This window comes from Manis javanica, chromosome 5, assembly GCF_040802235.1.
Source record: "Manis javanica isolate MJ-LG chromosome 5, MJ_LKY, whole genome shotgun sequence".
NCBI classification, from domain to species: Eukaryota; Metazoa; Chordata; class Mammalia; order Pholidota; family Manidae; genus Manis; species Manis javanica.
Window position 1 is genome coordinate 149,258,645 of NC_133160.1, and position 21,223 is coordinate 149,279,867.

At 34.3% G+C, this 21,223-nt stretch overlaps 1 protein-coding gene across 9 annotated transcripts in view; it reads right to left on the reverse strand.

The window, feature by feature from the left end:
* The window catches only part of PCDH7 (protocadherin 7), a 404,329-nt gene that overhangs the window by 192,033 nt on the left and 191,073 nt on the right, over window positions 1–21,223 (reverse strand). For 3 of the 9 annotated variants that reach the window (XR_012131774.1, XM_036994720.2, XM_073237754.1), the window contains one exon: window positions 15,456–15,564. The exons of 1 other annotated variant lie outside the window; for it this stretch is intronic. Coding sequence is in view for 7 of the 8 variants with exons in the window: in XM_036994720.2 (XP_036850615.1) it covers window positions 15,456–15,564 (109 nt within the window). In the remaining variant the exon portion in view is untranslated. Of the gene's footprint in view, window positions 1–8,096; window positions 14,392–15,347; window positions 15,565–21,223 lie in introns of those variants that run through there. 5 more of the 9 variants (XM_036994719.2, XM_036994722.2, XM_036994718.2 and 2 more) reach the window with 3 other exon arrangements.

The window sequence follows — 21,223 nt, forward strand, 5'->3', positions numbered from 1 at the left end:
CAGGCTAGCCTGTCAAGGGTGATGTGTGTGTGCGTATGTGCATGCATGCATGCATGTGTGTGTGTCTGTGTTTCCCAGGCGAGCAATGCTGAGTCTTTTTGAAGTTTGTTCATGAATTTCAGAATGAGTATCCAAAACACACAACACTGGGAAGTCAAATTCTCTACATGTCGAGCCATTAAATAAAATATTTGTCCTCAAAATTGTTAAGGACGGCACATCAGGTACAAGAAGATAGTTCATGAGATCCAATCAATAAGAAGACCAGCTAAATGAAGTGAAGTGCAAAAAAATTATAATGGATCCTTTTGCTCTTTGGAATCAATGGCATTAACCTTCCTTCAGAAAGAATGTGTATCTGAGCAATAACATGTAGCAATACCTCTCAAGCTGCTAAAAAGAGGCAGGCCTCTCTCCATATAGCTGTGTTACATTTTCTGTTCTTTTTTCCTTTACTGAGGTGAAAGAATTGCCTTAATCACTTCAGAAATGCCCTGACTTCTTAAGGAAGGAAATGAAGGCCTTAGCACTGGTGCTAAAATGTAGATGATAATTACAAATGAGCAGCAGGGGCAGATGGGGGCTTTTGGTTGCTTAATGACTAGGTCAATTACTGGCAAACAAAACATGCCACATTCTCAATGAAAACAGATATTTTTACTTAATTCCACACTGAAATATTCATCATCTTGTCTGTGTGTGTGTTCCTAAATTCATGAAGTGATCCATATGTCAAACTAATAAAACTATCTTTTTATTAGTAGGAAAGACGATTTACAATATCTTAAATGCTAGCACCAAGTGAGCCATCAATCAACCTTTGTAAGGCATATTTTCCCTGACTACAAAAAGATTTAATAAAATATACTTGAGAATAAAGGACTTGGAAATTCTTCTGTGCAGATGATATATATACACTTTAACTTGTTTATGGCAGTGATTTCAAAATTCTTTTCCAATTTATTTTAATTCTTTATCTTCTTATTCTTAAGCAAATTTGAGCAAGTTCAATAATTAATATCAACTGATCGGCATAATTAAAATAAATATTTCTTAGAGAGGCAGGGGGTTTGTGTTGCAGTCAAAAATATGTGTACCCAATTTTTGAAATTGCTAAGATATTTCCAAAGTTGATCACAGACTATAAAAACATATTATTTAACAAAGTACAATAGTTTTGAAGATAGCAATATGGGTATGGAAGTGTTTCTTTCCTATATTTATCAGAGAGAAAATTTTGAAAGAAAAACCACTAAGAGTTTATACATTTAACTTACTTTTTTGCTTATTTTGAAATTTCCAATATTACTGAGACAATATTAAAAGTATTAAATAAGCTGTTTAAACATCTTTCAGTGCTTGCTTTACTGAATGGTTTGCATAATTAAAAAGTTAATTGCTTTGTTTCCACAATCTTTGGGAGTCCTGGGACCAACTGCAGGAGCAGGCTCCTAATGCTGTATTTTCTTATGAGTAAGCATTATCCTGTGTGTGTGTGTGTGTGTGTGTGTGTGTGTGTGTAGACGGAATTCCCAATTAATACAGGCATAAGAAATATAACTATTAAATGTAACCAGTGAATAAAGCACCTTTAATAATCCTTACCCTACTTGGGGTATACTGTATTTCATTAGGCAGCTCATGATATTGAGTCTATTATCTTATCATTCGAAGAAAAAACAAAAATGAAAACAACTATTAGCCTCTTCCTGATTTTTATGATACAAACACTCGGCTACTTCACTTATGATCCCAGGTATCAACCTTTATTTCAGACTACAAATTAAATTTATTCTTAATGATGAGATAAAATATTGTTTGTACAGGTTATAAAAAACTGCATTTTGTTTTAGAACTCACATAAATAAAAAGAGGAATTCCCTTAACGTCCCTGCAAAGTAGGAATGGATTATTGCCTGCCTTAGACAATGAGGCAGCCAGATCAGTGATTTACTCAAAACTACATAATAAATCAGTGCTTCTATTAAGGAGAAAATAAAAAGTAAATTTTTCCTACTCAAATATGTTTTTAAAATAAAAGTAATTATCATGACTACAGCAGGTTTTCCTGAGCTTTGAATGTCATGATGCAAATGTAGCCCTTTGGAGCTAATAGCAATAAAGCAAGATTAACAAATAACAACACCTACTATGAGTTGAATATGTAGTATTAGCAGTTATTAACCATATTTTTACATATATTCTCCCCAGTTTCACCTAGAAAATGCAGATAATTTTACCTTTCTCAGAGTGATACTACAAAGCAAATGAACATTATTTGCTTTATATTCAGGTTAGTTCTAATGCACCATGAAAGTATTAGTTTATTATTTGAATTTTTCCTTACCCTTTTATCATTTATTTTTAGTTACTTAATAAGGACCCTATTTCATCATTATAGTACCTTTTTGATAGAAGACTATTCACTGTATGGAAGATTTTTCTTTTCTGGCATTTCTCCCTTTGTGTAGCTATGTGTGAGAGGGAATTTCAAGGTCTACAATTCCTTTGTGTCTGACTTCATGATGAATTCTTCTAGTTAGGATCCCTTCAATTGGGGTGTTTTGCACTGTGTTGTGAAAATTATCTCAAATACTCCCAAAAAGTTGATTTCTACAATTATAATGTATTTAGCTTAATTAGCAGTTTAAGTAGAGAAATTAATAAGTACTATGAATCGGTGCCTAATTGGCAGAATCGATCCATACTCTGTGATTGGTGATCATTTTTACAAGGCTTTTCTTACTGCTATTAATATTTGAGAGCTGTCTGTAATCTCAGCCTTTTAGGAGCTGCTTTGCTACTGGGTACTGAATGATCTTTAATAATTATTTGATGACTATCTCTGTAAGCTACTGGTTTCAGTCATTTACTACTCTTTAACAATAAATCCAGAAAAAAATATGTAGGTCTCCTAAAGGCAGAAGTCAAATATCTGCAGAAAATAATGTGAAATTTTTAATATGTTTTCTTTGTGGTTTTCTCAGAATTATATCTGTTATAAATATCAGCACTTATTATTAGTATATAGAGAGCCATGTGCTCTGAGCCTTGACAATCAAAAGGGAACCCAAAAGGGACTAAGAAACCACTCTTTGTAGCAAACTGTGAGGCCAGAGAACATTTCTGTAGGTATGAAAGCAATCACATGTGTAATAAATATTATGAACACAGTGAGTCTGATTGAATGTGCAAAAAACTGTAGAACCCAAAGAATCTTTAAAGTATCTATAAATATGTGAACATAGCATATAGCCAGTTAATATAGTTTTATTAAATGAAAACTAAGAAAATGTATGTTCTTGTATAACTGCATGACAGCCTTTTAAAGAAGATGGTAATTATTATAATTATTATAATATTATCCCTATTTTGTAAGTGAGTTATAGAGTACCTGGGATTATTCAGGTCCCCTTCCTGAAAATATGATGAAGCTTGAACTAACTTGGGCATCAGCAAATGTACACATTATATTATATCCTAGAACACAGCAGAATATAAATTTAAGAAGGACATTTTGAAACTGAAAACTTACAGATCAGACTTTTCAAACAAGTACCCAAAAGGCATACAGAAAACTGATAGTCCAAAATGACTTACAGAGTCTTTTGGTAAAGAAAATGAATTACTTGAACCTCAAAATGTTATAGACAAGGTATTGTAAGGGAGAAAATGTGCCTGGGAAGGTGAAGTGGGAGAAGCGAAGGAGTAAGTTTATTAGAATAGACAAAATAAAGAAAAAATATGAACCTTCAGAGTCAATCTGTGGGCCAGTTCTCTAATCCTCCTTCAGAAGTGACATGACTATCAGAGAACTCCAAACTTTCCATTAGGGTATGGCAGAGTAATGCTATTTTTGAAATCTTAAGAAAAATACCAAAGGCTAAGTAATCAAGTCAGATGTCCTGTACTTTGTGCTCTGAAATAAAATGTGGCTACTTAAGGAAAACACACATGGGGACCTCTAAACCCATGGACAATTGATAGAACTAATTTAATAGCTACTCAATCCCTAGGGGCATAGATAATACTCAGACATGGGCTGCAGAAGAAAAGCATGTGGGTTTGATTTCACAAAAGAGGCGAAAAACGGTCTGGGGCTGAAATAGGCAAGAATTAGATTTTAGATCTTCATTGTTCTGGGAGAAAGAGATGAACCCGTGTTGTCCAGGAAACTAGAAGTGTCTCTCAAAATTGAATTCTCAAAGAACTAGTGAATGCTGAATACAATTGATCACACTGAATAAAGGGCAGTAAGCTTACGGGGAAACACTGATAAAATATGGTTCTGTGTGAACACCTTGCTTCCAATCACCTGTTCAAGGGTGATGTATGGTTAACAACGTCTCTACCAAAGTGAAGGGAGAGAATAAGGATTGGGCCCTAAAACTCAATTTCCCCAAGTGTTTCTATCATTGAAGACTGAGTTTATCTTAGGTGAGAATTATCAGAGAAATTACGACTATATAAATTATAATGTTAAGAATGACATATCAGCCTGGGAAATGTCTGGTACACAGACATTTTGAGTGTCTGGCACTCAAATTTTGAGTGTCAGGCACCACATACTCAAGAGCTACAGCATGAAACTCTTCCCAGTAAACAACAAAATTGATGGATAACTGGTTGAATGTTTAGATAATGCCAAGACACCTTACAGAATGGGCCAGAAGCAAGGAGGGAAAAGAAGTCTGGCTCTATCACCATGCCCGAAGCTGATACTGAGAAAGGCATTTACATATTTTAATGAAAAATTTGCAAAATCCTTCAGAGATGATCCAAAATGAAGAGAACCCAAATACCAACAAGGAACACAAGCTAGAGACACAGGGTCATGGCTGGTGCCAGGGACTGAAAGGCTGTGGATTCAGGGAGCCCCGGCAATCCGTCTTCCAGGATGTGCTTTCAGTCAGTGGTGTTCTTGTTCCAGCCGACCTCATCTGGCCTCGCTGGGTCTGGATGGAACCCTCTTGCTGATTCCATCTTTATCAGGCTGTCTTTTAAGAGGTACGCTGATTTTGCTCAGGTCTCTATAAAAATAAGGAGTATTGCCTTGGATAGAAAACAGGGACTTTCCTATTTCTTGAAAGGGATAAAATTCTCCTGTTCAGAAGTTATAAACTGATATTCTAGTTTGAGATGAGGATCTTGTAATATTGTTGAGAATTGGTCTTGGATCTGTACAGTTCTGTGCACTGATAAAATTGTGATTTTTGGATTAAGAAATAAGTGTCCATGTACTTCCTAGAGGCCACTTGGTAACCAGACAGGTAGCCTTCAGGCACAAACCACATTTTCATACACTCTATTTGGTTCTTCAGTAAAATGGAGAGTGCATTTGCAGGCCAAAAATTTTCTAGGTATTCTAATGAATCAGATACATGTATGTATGACTAAATAGGAGCTGCAGTATTTTTTTGGAAATTATTATGTAGAGATTGGTTAGATTATCTTGGGCTGGGAGACAAGTTTATCAATATAGACCCTATTCATAATTCCTACTAAGCAACAATGAACACAGAGAAAGGAGAATAAATTTATGTGACACTGATGGCTATTCTCCTTACATAAAAACAACATCAAAGGTGACATTTACTTGGCAAATAATTACTAGGAAAATCTTTGCACATAATATTTTGGAGGCACTTCTTTCCTTGCATGGCATGCTAGCTGTGGTAAGCATCTTTGACATTTTGACATTACATTTTTGTGGTGTCATTCAAATATACAATAGACTGGAACTGGACCACCCTTGTGCTATATTATTTGAATTTATTTCTCACTCAAATTCTATTTTCATTATTTTCTGTTTTGAAACATACCTATTTGCATAGTATTACTAACAACTGATAACATTATTACAGTGTCAAGAATCCTATAGTCACAAAATAAAATGTTTTGATGATAACCAAGACAATGTTATCAATTATTGGATCTCACTAAAAATGCAATTAGTCAGAAATGTTATTTAAATTTCAAGCCAATGAGATGGACAAATGGTGGCCCAGGATAAAATAAAACATAAAGGTCATATTAAAGGCCAAAACTCATTTAAAAGAGTGATTATTATATCACTCAAGGAAAGATAGCATCAGTTATTATATAGAAATTTCAAACTCCGTAGTACTTTAAGAAAATTAAAAAACAAAATCCTGAACAATGAAAGTAGAAGACGATTAGAAGTTCATTAAGATTGGGGCCAAGGGATGCACCCATGTCCTGCCTCTAAGAGTGACATTGTAGTGAACTTGTTGACCTGAGAAAGAAATTCTCAGTATGTCTGCACTGCATTTCCGGTCTTCTGCTATCTCCAGCGTCCCACTTCTATCGGACCTCTAGCAATATCGTTTCCCCTAGTCCATATACCTCACTTCAACAATGTTTTTCGATACCTGTGTGTAGGGATTATTTCAGACGTACCACACTATGTTGAACAAGGCAAAGGTGGTATCCTCAAACAGCTCACAGTGTAATGGGAGAAACAATGTATCTCCCAGCTGGGTCTTCTAGAGCTCTTTCTTCATTAAGCAAGGTCTGCCTGTTGGTGGGCATACTTTACTTTCATCGCTGCGTCACTGGACATTTGAGAGCTGCTGTTTCGCTAATTCTAAACTTTCCTCTATCCTGACACAGTTTTGCCTGCTTTTGCTTTAAAAAAAATCCTCAGTAACCCTCACTGAAACTTACTTCTCCATTATTTTATTTTCAGTATCTTTTCAGATTCTGTGTTGGGTATTACGTCTTCTCTGGTGTCTTATGCTTAATTGATGTACTCATATATTCTCAAGATTTCATAATCAACCAGGGTTCTGATGACTCCTAAATTTATATTTCTGCTATTTATTTATACTCCCATTTCAGATGTACATTTTAAATAGGCTGCTATATGTCACCTGAATTTCTCAAAGGTACCTTAAATCCATATATCTTAATCAGACTCATTTTCCTAGAAACAAGCTATTCTTCCATTTTCCCAGGTTGACAAATAGCACTACTGTTTCACCATCTTCTTAGGTGGTATCATTTGTATCACTCATTATTGTCTATAACCTTAGCCATATTTCTGCTTATCAAATCCCTACTTACCTATCCTTCAAAATTTGGCTATGGTTTTTCATATCTCCAACTCATATCCTCCTCTGGTTCTGGTAGCAATTAATCTCTCCATATAGAGCCTCCCATGCCTTTACTTTGAAAGATCTAATTCTGTACATGTCATTCTCCAGCACAATATTCACATGCTTTGAAGACAGAGAGCATGTCTCATTCACCTCTGAGTCCTTCATGGGAATTTTCAGAGTAAGTGCTCAACAAATGGTCATTGAACTTAATGCATTCTCACAATACTCCAAATTCCCTATTCACTGTATAAAGTTCCAGCTATAGCTGCTATTGACCTTTTGCTACAAAGGCTGAGTTGGGGAAATACAGCCTTACACTGAAGAAACAATGTGTATAATTCAGTATAGGGCACTGTGGCTCATAGGAATGCAACCTCAGGGAAGCATAGCCCTTTCAGATCATATGTGGGCCCCCCAAGAACCTCACTGATGTAGATGGTGAGCATTTCAGAGCAGAAATAAAATCAAAAAATATATTTTGCAATACAAATGAAAGAGCACATGCTTTTTAAAACAGCAGAACACTGTTCTATCTTGTTATTACCAAGTATTTTATAGCATTTATCACAGATTTCATTTGAGCAAACAGTATCAAAAATTGGTTTCTTTTGAGATTAACATAGTTTAGCAGTTGAAAATCTGTTTAAAATTTTCATTTAAATTTAAATTTCACTTAAACTTGCATACATTTCAAATATTTTCTCATTTTGTAATTAATTTGTAATTATATTTTCTGGACAGTAATGAGAAGGCAAATTAGATAATGACCTGCATAAATTATTCAAAACTTATCAGAAACAGTCATTTAAAACAAGGCAACCTATCACTTATGTTTCAGATAGAAATGCAATGTAACATAAAGACAAATACCCATAAACTTAACTTTAACCTTCAGATAGCAATTACAAAAGCAATTTTTATTGTAAAAATCAAGGAACTAATTGTTTTTTTAAACAAATGAACTTAATCTAATCCAATCTACTCTACTGTAATCCAATCATCTATTCAATATGAGTAATACAACTGGTCTTCTGAAAAGAAATAATAACTTCAAAAGATTATTTACAGGCTCTCATTAAGTTTGAGAGGCTTTTGAAAATAAATATATTTTTATTAATTGTCCGTATTTATGAGCAGGGAGAGGACAGAGACATAAAATTTATCTTTTCTGTATTTTAGACCTGGATTTATTGTCTACTGCCAATTTCATCAGTGATAAATTCTGGGGTTTTTAAACTAATTATATTTAGTACTAAAAAAAGAAAAAGAAGGAAGACACAGAATAGTAAAGCACTAAATCAAATGATTTGACTTTATTTGGTTTAACATGAAGCTTCCAGATCCTTTTAATAATTACTTCTAAACAATGTGGAAGATAGGTAGATAAAAAGAGAGAATGCAATGTACATAACATTCCAAGGCCTTCCAGCCTAGCATGTTATTTATAAAATGCAACCATTTCAATAAGTGCATTTAAAATAGTTTCATCTGCATTAATTTTCCTCTTCCTCCTCTGCACTTCATGCCACTCTGAATGTCTCTACAGAGCTTCCTCCTTTTAACATTTTAGTGAATTTGCTGGAATCAAGGTTGTATCTCCCCAATAGAAGGGCTTTCACCATGAAGGCAGGTGCCCTTTCTCCTTCACTTCGGCTTCCTTATAAAACCTTGGTCCAACTTCATTTTCAACGCATGTTTGTTGAATCCAAATTAATAAGTATAGCTTTGTCACCATGTAATTACCTCATTAAGAAGAGATGGGAAGGATATTATTCTGCTTTGCCATATTTAAGATGAGAATGCTTTTCTTAACAAAAGTTACCTGCAATAGAAGAGGTAACAACGGACAGTGTTTTACCCTAGAAGAGGAACAGCGAGGCGAAGCAGTCTCTCACTCAGTGGGTTAACCTCGGAGGTTGAGTGCTAACTACACTCTGAGAGCCACGTTCCAGAGTCCCTTTATCACATCGAAGATGTGTAAGTATTTTCATATTTCAGCAACAGCAAGTTTTTATACATAACTCTAGAAAAAAATATCAGAGGAAGAATGGAGGTGTACACAATCTATAAGCAAAAAAAAATGCAGGAAATATGGGGTCAGTACCATAACTAAGTAAGGAGATAAACATAGCATGCATTAGCTATAAAATTCAGAGAAGCAAACGCTTTGAGAGTCTGGAGACAACACACTCAATAACTGACCTCCGAAGTCACTTTAAGATGTGATGAGAGCTCGTTCCCTCCTCCAGTATCATGAGGGTTCAGCATAGTGATCTAGTTTTAAAGGACCAAATTAGAAGAAAAAGGGTCACGTGGCCACAAATTTTATCAGTGTTAATTATAAATACTGAGAGTTCAGTAACCATATTAATCGAGCACTCTTCTCAGCTCGTTTTCCTGTCAATGTGAATACTTTGCAGGAGTTCAAAGGGAAATATACACCTGAAGAATAGGCATTCAACTGGAATCCTAAGTACAAAATGTAAAAACATTAATTTAAAAAGAAAAAAAAAAGAATGTAGGAAGACAACAAGGGCTTCTCTCCACCTTGAATAACAAAGAGCACAGAGTTGGGTCGATGTGATCCTAGAAAATAGAATCCTTCCTTCCTCTCATTTTAGGTCCTTGGTATCTTTAAACATTACTGCGCCTGGGTGCTACCCCTTGGTGCCCGACAAAAATCAGAAACTGATGGAGAAGTATTTGAGGTGAGAATATTGTTCTTACCAGTCATTTTAGAATGCTATCATTGTGAAACTAAACATTTTAAGATGCTTTTCTGATTAAGCCACTGTGCTATGTCAAATCTACCTTAAATTAATAATCATCATAATTATTTATCAGTACTATTTAAATAATAGTGGTAAATAATTTTATCATCACTTAATAGAATGAAGTTATTGCCACTCCCATTTATTTATAAATTATTAGGTGCTATTATCTCAGTTTCTCCCACCAACCTATGATTTATTAATGAAGGAAGTGAGGCTAAGAGAAATCAGAAAATTATACTGCTAGTAAGAGAAGAAACCAGGATTCAAACTGTTGTCAATAGATTTCAAAGCCTGTTTTGCAAGCCCCTACTTTCTATCCACAACACTGACTCTTCTCTAGGACAATATCTTCTTTAGATTCTTTCAGATTGTGCTGCTCATTTTACTGGAAAGCTGCTGTAGCACACATCTTGATTGCCCGAAATGCTGCTTTGGGTCTCTATAATCTCTATAATCTGTCTCCATCACCACTATGAAGAAGTAGGGGTGAATAGGGCCCTCCAGATGGGGGCATGCAGACTTGGGGATACTTGGAAAAAAGTAGAAAATACAGTATGACACTAGCAAATGTGAGCAAATGGTGAAATGCGGAACCATGAACATGAGCGCCTTCCAAAGTATATTAGTCTCTTCCTACAGAAAATAAAAAAAAAATGCTGGGCATTTGTTTTGAGGTATTATGTTTATGCCATTAACAAGTATGTGAGCATCTTTGGAGAGGGAAGAGGCAGCCTTGCTGCTTAATTCAATCTAAATGAAAACAGCAGAGAACAACAGTGACTAGATAGATGATGGTGCCTTACAGAAGACTGGTGAAAACTGGGTGGGTGGGAGAAGAGGAGAGAGAGTGAGGGTCCTTTATCCAGCACATAAATATGAGTTTAGTCTCCATTCTCATTTCTCTTGGTCATATAAAAACAGTGCTTCATTCCCAAATGATATTTCAAATATGCTATCGTTTATTTCTGAAAGCCATGTGAAAAGTCCATGGCAGACCCAAAATGGGTTCACAGCAAACTGTAGGTTCACAGGGTTCCATACCACATTTTAACCCTCAAGGACAATGGACACACTATTTAAAACATGTAGATTGAAGAGAATTGAGTAAAACAATAATTAAGCTTAGTCTATCTTATATGTCTGAAAGAGTAAGGAAGTTCAGTATTTGGGAGCTCAAAAGTATTGGCATGTAAAAATAAAAATTATTTTTTAAATACCTGAGGAAACCTGGAAGCATACAATTAATTAGGCATTTAGAGTGACCAAATTTCTGACCTCACTTAACTTTTTAAAACCTGCCTTTTGGATCAGCTGCTATTTTCCTATTTTAGTTTATTTCTGTTATGTTATTTGTAAGTTTACCTAGAGGAAAACATACTGTTTTCTACCTTTTGTTCACTTTTGCTCTGACCAAAGCTTACATTGTCAAGGAAGAAAGTAAATATTGTGAGATCACTTAATCATAATTAATGTTTTTAGAGGGCATTGTATCCAGGGCCAAATCGGATCTACAAATGGTTCTTGCATAGTGTGATTCCAAAACTATCTCCAACAGTGGCCCACTGTGGTGCCAATCTTTCTATCCACCTGGCCAGAAATTACACCATTTAACTCAATCCACTTCTTGGATTTAGGTCATATACACATTATCTACCATTAGAATGCAAATATGTGGGTTGTGAGGAAGGCCCTGGAGTTACTTCCGTCCTGTCCACCTTAAAACATATTATCAAATTCACTCACCATCTCTCTCTAAGAGACCCACAGTTCTCTTTCTGTTCTGGAGAGTAAAAGATAAAAGAAAAATCGGATAGAAGTCGAGAATCACAGATTGTTGGGTCTAGATGTGATTCTAGAGTTAATTTTGTCAGATACCTTACAGATGATCACAAGCAGACCAAAAAGGAGTAAGTCATCTACCCGATCATATGGTAAAATTGGGAATAAAGGTCAAATAGGGTGACTTCTTTATTTGAGTTGTTAAACACGGTATATGATTAAATGATGCATAGCAAAGATAAGCTGCCTTTGTAAAGATGATTCAGGGGTAGACCTTGGAAGAAGACTCATGGCGCAGAGGCAGGGACCAAGATAAATACTGATCAGAGACTTAAAGAGTCACTTAAATACCATGACAAGAGAAAGTCTGAAGAGCCTCACATAGTTAAGGGCAAGCTCTTGTGTAAACAATATGTGCCTTTAATGAGATGTTGCTTTTAAGAATAATATTTGGATTTCACTTGAATTTCCAATTCATTACAGTAGGTTTCAATTAATTTAACATTTTCACTATCAAATATTTTATCATTACTCAACTTCCTACCGTGAACTTCGTATTTCAAAATATTTTATTTTGCTAAATGTATTTTCATGAAATAATAAAAACCAATTTCCCCAATCTTATCAAAGGAGCAACATGAAATAATTGGTAGTAATGAATGAAGGGCAAAGAGAAAATACACTGGTGAACTTGTTCATGAATAAATGTAAAATTCATAAGGGATTTCTTAAAATATTTTTTAAATGATATTATTTCCATTATTACTTGCTGAGACCTGTGCAATAAATACTTCAGATTTGGAATTATCAAAATGGTGGGACTCATTCAAATGATTCCATTCAGGTTCCAAGACATTATGTTTATTCTTACAGTGTATTCTTTTTCCTAAGATAATAAGAGAATAGAACTTCATACACCATTTGGCTTTAATGTGGATTATATAGGGCAAAGTTTGTTATAAAAAAAAAATTCCACAGCCCTCTTTATTATGCTAAAATCTAGAAGGCAGATAAGAGCTTTTGTAAACAAAGCACATTACACTGCCTATCTTCTTAAATTTTCCTATGTTTTTGGTATTTCTTTACAACGGCATTTTTGATGACTTATTTTTATCATTAGCTGTCCCAACCTATACTCAGTTTGCATCATGACATTGGAATATTATGTTTTGCCCTGGAAATTATCTTCTAAAATTTACAATAAATGTTAATCCAAATAATTAGTTACAATTGCATTGTTTCACATAGGTTAAAACTCACGGAAAATATCTGAGGTAATAATAATTAGGGACTAGGACAGCATCCAAAATGGTATTTTCATGGAAAATCCAATACAAATCCTGATTAAAACCTAACCAAGCAAAACACTGCAGATTACCTGGATTCCAATTAAATGTGACAAATGAATAGTTGACAGGTTTCAATTCCAATTCTATTTATGTCAGAATGATCCATTAATATTGAAGATAAAATTACCAGAATTCAAGCAATACAATTGCACTTTATGCCTAGATAGTAGTCTAAAACTTGGACCCAACAAAACTCTTAACTCAAATGTCAGCTGCTACATTTGGATCACCCAAAGTGAATCACATCTCCTTCTGTCATTACCTATAGATCAGGCCTAACATGAATCACAGCTAACAGATGACAAATGGCTATAAAAAACTCTGAATTTCAAGTGTCAGTCACATATAAAATCAGGAAAAATCAGTTATATTATCATGGTGCTTGCTGTTGACAAGACTGAAAACATGGTTAAAAATAAAAGACTTCTTTGGGAAATGTTCCTCAGTTAACTTTCTAGTTTCTTATCAAGCTCACCTGCTAACTTATTCGTGACATGTATGTGTCCCAAAAAGTAACCGATATGTGTTGGTCATATATAGTTATGTTTATTATCTATCGCTTTCTTACTTTAAAAGTGTCGGATCCCCTTAAACTCAAAAAACAGAAAATTACATTAAAAAGTGATTTTAAAGTCATTGACACAAAGTCTTTTCTATTAATATAGCTGACATTCAAAAAATAGACTTAGTAGTATATATGTTGTTTATAGTGAGATAGTACTTTTTAAAATGAAAGAAAATTATATAATATCATCAAATGTAATTGCACACATAGTAAAACCCTTAAATTAATCCATCTTCCTTAGGGGTGTGTGTGTGTGTGTGCATGTGTGTTTGTATTATTATAGTATTTTTAACTTAATTTTTACTTTTGTGCAAAGCATCTCAAACATAATTGCCTTCAATGTATATTCATTAGCATTGCAATTCATCCAAAAATGTTTATACTTATTTAAAAAATACTCTAAAAGGTTAATTCTTAAAAATCACATCAAACTCAAATCCACATAAGCCACACACCAGCATACACACAGATAAGCATGCTTTTATAGCCCTATAGGCAAAACGCTGTTTAAACTCTGGATAATTAATCAAGAGGGGTATCAGTCATCAGACTCTAATATCATATCCTCTCATCCAGATAACACTGTAAAAAAAATAATTTTAGCATGATTTAGTTTAGCAATAATTTCACTTGGGGTCATTTATGATATATTACTCTGAAGTTGGATTTTAATATTCATAGGTAAAATTTCAGAATAAAAGCAGACTTTCTCCTGCATTAATATGCTCTATTTGCATAACATCACTCACAAAACTTGTATGTAACGAAAAGTGTAGGTCTTATCGCGCTTCAGGAGTGGGAGGCTGAAAGACAAATCCATTTTGAGTTTTCACTAGAGGTAAGGTATGTGTGATTCGCCTTCCTTCCCCTAATATAACTACATCTCTTTTTATATTTAAAATAATAATACAATTAGTAAGCATATTACCATTCCACATGTGATACAACCTGTTCCTCAGGCATTTACTTAATACCTGAAGTACAAAAAAGCAAGCACCTCATTGTCTTTGGCAACACAAATATGAAAAGTTTTATAAGTACTATATAAGTACTACTTGCAATCTAACTTTATAACTGAAAGGAAAGTATAAGGCCAATTGTGGTAATTATGAGAGTCATCTTGCAACAGGTAAGAATATAGAATTCTATGTTTGCTTTCCTTCCTTTTCTCTTGCATAAAATTGAGAAAACCTTATGCTTAAATTAGAGGGGAGTTCTAAAAGTATTTACAGTATATTTTGGAGAAAAAGATAATACTGTTCTCCTTTGGCCCCATTTCAGCTATCACTCGAAAGGAGAGGTTTGAAAAGATTTTTCTAAATACCTAGGAAAAGAAAGAGTCAAGCAAGGTGTGTTTATTCTCATTTCCTTTCTCTAAAACAGGACAATTGCAATTGAAGAAATAGTTGCATGACAAAAATGAATAGAAGAAAACAATAACACAAGATCTCTCTCAATTGCTATTATTTAAGTATTATTCATTGATTTAGGATTTTTTCCTATGAATTACTCTGATTTATGTATAAAGTGTTTATTTCTGAAAGGCTGTTTTTAAATGATGGTGCGAGTTTAAATGAATTTTATCTATATAGTTATGTTCCTTTATTGGGCATTTCTGTCCTTTAGCAAATATTTATTTTTTTAAATAAAACAGTTTTAGTGTCATCTATTTTATTTTGATTTTAGACTGACCTTCGCGGGTCTACTTATTACAGCTCACTAGCGTGGTGATGTGTGTGAATGTTGTGTTTGCCCCTACCATTTTCCATATGCTCTGCCTCACCAACACTGCCATCCGGCGTGGTCCTCTCATAGTTGTCCTCTGGGAGTGGAAGGGCACCCAGCCTTGGCCCTGATGAGCTCTTACTGCTTGGTGTTTCTGACTCCTCCAGCCCGCTGTCATAGCAACTCTGCAGGGACCCCTGCTGTGGGTCCTGAGGCTGACTCACAACAGAAAACGTCACTCTACGAAATGGCTGTAAAAGAAAAGATTCTGAATGTCACTAAGATATAAGGTTGTAAAGGATCTTATTTTTTATAAATACATAAATTACATACATTAAGGCCTACTGACAACTAGTTCAATACAAAATGATCAGCTATGGCAAAATCTATTTGTTAACTCTATTATCTGAGGCAATGCTTAGAACTTAGATTTGATGATGGAAAAACTGAAAATACCCTTTCTGAAATGGAGAGAAGAAAACAGTAGCTTCACTAAAACACACATTTAAATCTATATAAGTTCCACATATTCAACCTTTGTCTCTTCTGCAGTTTTTGCTCCAAATGTGCTTTTAACAAAAATATTCTCTATAAAAACAAGGGTCAGTGATTTGGGAAGACAATAAATATTTAATTAATTCATTGGAAGAAGATTTCACTTTAAAATGCTTTGTCCATATGATGTGATGGTTTAAAAATAAGTGTTCTGGCAGTTGACTTAAACGATGAAAAGGTGAAATAGCTAAATAGGAATTCAGATGCAGTGTTGGGAAATTGGAATATATTTTTTATTCATATTAAGGATATCATATTACCAAAAATTGTAAAGGTAGTATTGAAATAATAGATAAAAGGTTCCTTAACCAGGCAAGAGAAAATAAATTTAAAAGTTTAATTGTGTGTGCTTACTATGACTATTTGTAGTTCATTCTAAAAGTAACTATGAACAAACAGTAAAGTGTTGCAAATCTTTTTTCCAACTGGACAACACGATTTACTATGATACTGACAATGAAGATTTACTAGGTATGAAATTTACAGATTATTGCAACTATAAAATTTGTAAAAATTAGGCTCATTAAAGGAATAAGTTAATTCCATGCATTGACATGGTACATGCATGATATTTGAAAAAAAACAAAATAGAAATGTTCTATAATATCTGTCTGAGATTATTTTTGGCAATAGATATATTTACTAAGCTCTTATATGATTTGAAAATGGCATACATGTATGGATTTTTAAACCTGTAACTCAGACTGGTTATTTCTAATATAAAGTATAAAACTATTGTTGCCAGAATATAGTCAGAAAAGTAAAGAATCATATTTTGTGCTTTCATAACTTGAATACTAACAGTAAAAATAAACTAATGAAAACTGGGACCAGTAGAATATTTTTAAATGTTAGGAATTATATATACATGGTAGATTATTAATGGGACAGCTGAGAAGAGTGTGACATTTCTTCCAAATTTATGAACTGGCTTTGCTAAAGACAAATACATGCTTCCACAAATCTTCCCTTTATTTTGTCTGAGTTTGGCTACGCATATTGTCTACTATTGGTATTTCTAGCCGACTACCTCACCCTCCATGTACTTAATTTGGCATGTACAGTCTTTATAAAATCTTCTTTTCCATTCTAGTTCAAAGTCACACTTTCAGAAGTTTGCAATCCTATTATAACAGAAAAACATTTAAAGCACATTCTCTTTATAACATTTCACTGAATTGGGACTGCAGCATTTTAAAACAATTACACAAAATATTTCTAGTATGAACAGTATATACATCCTGGGTCAGTTTACCAGCAATAAACTCTTTAGAAACATTATCCTTATTCCACTAATAATTCTCATATTTTTCTTACAGTAGTAGGACTGTGATATTTTACCTTATATCTAAACAAATACAGGAATCAATTGGTATTTACTTTGCTTTATCTTATATGTACTTAGTTTCTTTTATTTCTTTTTTCATTTATCACTCCCAGTTGATTGCAAACTATTTGTATCTTTCTTCTCACCTCAGAAGCAAAACCATAGATGGTCTCATAAAGCCACATTGTTGTACAAACAGAAGATACCCAGCAAATACTACTGAACAAAGAATCATAATAACAACATTGAATTTAGGCAACAACAGCAAGGGCAATGCAAACTTACTGTCACTTCAAGAGAGCAATGGGCTAAAAATACACATGTATATATATAGACAGAGAGAGAGAGAGAAAGGAAAGGTCAGATGCTGCTCTTACTGTATTTCAGTGACTTTCTAATCTTTTAGAATAAGTCTGTTAACACAAGAAAATTTAAAAATGAATACAGAAATACATTATATATAATAACAAATTAACAAAGGAAAATACATGAGAAATTATGAGCGATGTTTCATTTTGATAGAAAAATTTTTTTTAAAAATTGATGTTTGGATGCAGGTCATAAACCCAGATTCTGTGTTTAAATGCTGGCTTCACTGAAAATAATATTAGGAAACCACAGAGGTGATAGTCTATGTTTGTAATGAAAAAGGTCGTAAATAAAATAATGATTTTTCTGTAATGTACTGCATGAGAACTGCTATGAATCTGTGTTTTTTATTTTCTTGATTTCCTACCCTATTAACTGTGCTTTAATTTCCATGAATTACTTTAGGTTACATATTAAATTTAATGGTGGAAGGAAAAGTGTTGTAAATTTAAAATACTAAGATTTGTTTATGTAGAGCCACAAATGCTTTATTTTGTATAAAGTTTTCTTTTATTAAAAATAATATCTGAATGAATAAAAGAAATTCACGATAAAAATTTTAAATAAAGAATATCATACAATGGATCATGAAATACCCATCTACCATTTTTTTTTCTAGTCCTGGTACCACCCCTACTTGTTTTTTTTTGTTGTTGTTATCATTAATCTATGTTACGTGAAGAACATTATGTTTACTAGGCTTTCCCCTACCCCAAGTCCCCCCAACAAATCCCATTACAGTCACTGTCCGTCAGCATAGTAAGATGTTGTAGAATCACTACTTGTCTTCTCTGTGTTGCACAGCCCTCCCCTTTCCCCCACTCCCCACATTACACATGCTAATCATAATACTACCCTTTCTTCTTCCCTGCCCTTCACCCTCTCTACCCTCCCATTCTCCCCAGTCTCTCTCCCCTTGGTAACTGTTAATCCATTCTTGGGTTCTGTGATTCTGTTCCTGCTTTGTTCCTTCAGTTTCTCTTTTGCTCTTAGACTCCACAGATGAGTGAAATCATTTGGTATTTGTCTTTCTCCACTTGTCTTATTTCACTGAGCATAATACCCTCTAGCTCCATCCATGTTGTTGCAAACTGTAGGATTTGTTTTATTCTTATGGCTGAATAATATTCCATTGTGTATATGTACCACATCTTCTTTATCCATTCATCTACTGATGGACACTTAGGTTGCTTCCATTTCTTGGCTATTGGAAATAGTGCTGCAATAAACATAGGGGTGCATCTGTCTTTTTCAAACTGGAGTGCTACATCCTTAGGGTAAATTCCTAAAAGTAGAATTCCTGGGTCAAATGGTAAGTCTATTTTGAGCATTTTGAGGAACCTCTGTATTCCTTTCCACAATGATTGAACTAATTTACATTCCCACCAGCAGTGTAGGAGGGTTGCCCTTTCTCCACATCCTCTCCAACATTTGTTGTTGTTTGTCTTTTGGATGTTGGCCATCCTAACTGGTGTGAGGTGATATCTCATAATGGTTTTAATTTGCATTTCTCTGATAACTAGCTATGTGGAGCATCTTTTCATGTGTCTGTTGTCCATCTGAATTTCTTCTTTGGAGAACTGTTTGTTCAGCTCCTCTTCCCATTTTTTAATTGTATTATTTGCTTTGTGTTTGTTGAGGTGTGTGAGCTCTTTATATATTTTGGATGTCAAGCCTTTATTGGATCTCTCATTTACGAATATATTCTCCCATACTGTAGGGTACCTTTTTGTTCTATTGATGGTGTCCTTTGCTGTACAGAAGCTTTTCAGCTTGATATAGTCCCACTTGTTCATTTTTGCTTTTGTTTTTCTTGCCTGGGGAGATACGTTCATGAAGAAATCACTCATGTTTATGTCCAAGAGATTTTTGCCTATGTTTTTTTCTAAGAGTTTTATGGTTTCATGACTTACATTCAGGTCTTTGATCCATTTTGAATTTGCTTTTGTGTATGGGGTTAGACAGTGATCCAGTTTCATTCTCCTACATGTAGCTGTCCAGTTTTGCCAGCACCATCTGTTGAAGAGACTGTCATTTCCCCATTGTATGTCCATGGCTCCTTTATGGAATATTAATTGACCATATATGTTTGGGTTAATTTCTGGAGCCTCTAATCTGTTCCACTTGTCTGTGGCTCTGTTCTTGTGCCAGTACCAAATTGTCTTGATTACAGTGGCTTTGTAGTAGAGCTTGAAGTTGGGGAGTGAGATCCCGCCCACTTTATTCTTCTTTCTCAGGATTGCTTTAGCTATTTGGGGTCTTTGGTGTTTCCATATGAATTTTTGAACTATTTCTTCCAGTTCATTGAAGAATGTTGTTGGTAATTTGATAGGGATTGCATTGAATCTGTATATTGCTTTGGGCAAATGGCCATTTTGATGATATTAATTCTTCCTAGCCAAGAGCATGGGATGAGTTTCCATTTGTTAGTGTCCTCTTTAGTCTCTCTTAAGAGTGTCTTATAGTTTTCAGGGTATCAGTCTTTCACTTCTTTGGTTAGGTTTATTCCTAGGTATTTTATTCTTTTTGATGCAATTGTGAATGGAATTGTTTTCCTGATTTCTCTTTCTATTGGTTCATTGTTAGTGTATAGGAAAGCCACAGATTTCTGTGTGTTAATTTTGTATCCTGCAACTTTGCTGTATTCCGATATCAATTCTATTAGTTTTGGAGTGGAGTCTTTAGGGTTTTTTATGTACAATATCATGTCATCTACAAATAGTTACAGTTTAACTTCTTTACCAATCCGGATTCCTTGTATTTCTTTGTTTTGTCTAATTGCCGTGGCTAGGACCTCCAGTACTATGTTATGTAACAGTGGGGAGAGTGGGCATCCCTGTCTTGTTCCCGATCTCAGAGGAAAAGCTTTCAGCTTCTTGCTGTTCAGTATGATGTTGGCTGTGGGTTTATCATATATGGCCTTTATTATGTTGAGGTACTTGCCCTGTATACCCATTTTGTTGAGAGTTTTTATCATGAATGGATGTTGAATTTTGTCAAATGCTTTTTCAGCATGTATGGTTTTTGTCTTTCTTTATGTTTATTGGTGGATGATGTTGATGGATTTTCAAATGTTGTACCATCCTTGCATCCCCGGGATGAATCCCACTTGGTCGTGATGTATGATCCTTTTGATATATTTTTAAACTCGGTTTGCTAAAATTTGTTGAGTATTTTTGCATCTATGTTCATCAGGGATATTGGTCTGTAATTTTCTTTTTTGGTGGTGTCTTTGCCTGGTTTTGGAATTAGGTGATGTTGGCTTCATAGAATGAGTTTGGGAGTATTCCCTCCTCTTCTATTTTTTGGAAAACTTCAAGGCGAATGGGTATTATATCTTGTATATATGTCTGATAAAATTCTGAGGTAAATCCATCTGGCCCTGGGTTTTTTTTCTTGGGTAGTTTTTTGATTACCGCTTCAATTTCATTGCTGGTAATTGGTTTGTTTAGATTTTGTGTTTCTTCCTTGGTCAGTCTTGGAAGGTTGTATTTTTTCTAGGAAGTTGTCCATTTCTTCTAGGTTTTTCCAGCTTCTTAGCATATAGGTTTTCATAGTAGTCTCTAATAATTCTTTGTATTTCTGTTGGGTCCATCATGATATTTCCTTTCTCATTTCTGATTCTGTTGATGTGTGTTGATTCTCTTTTTCTCTTAATA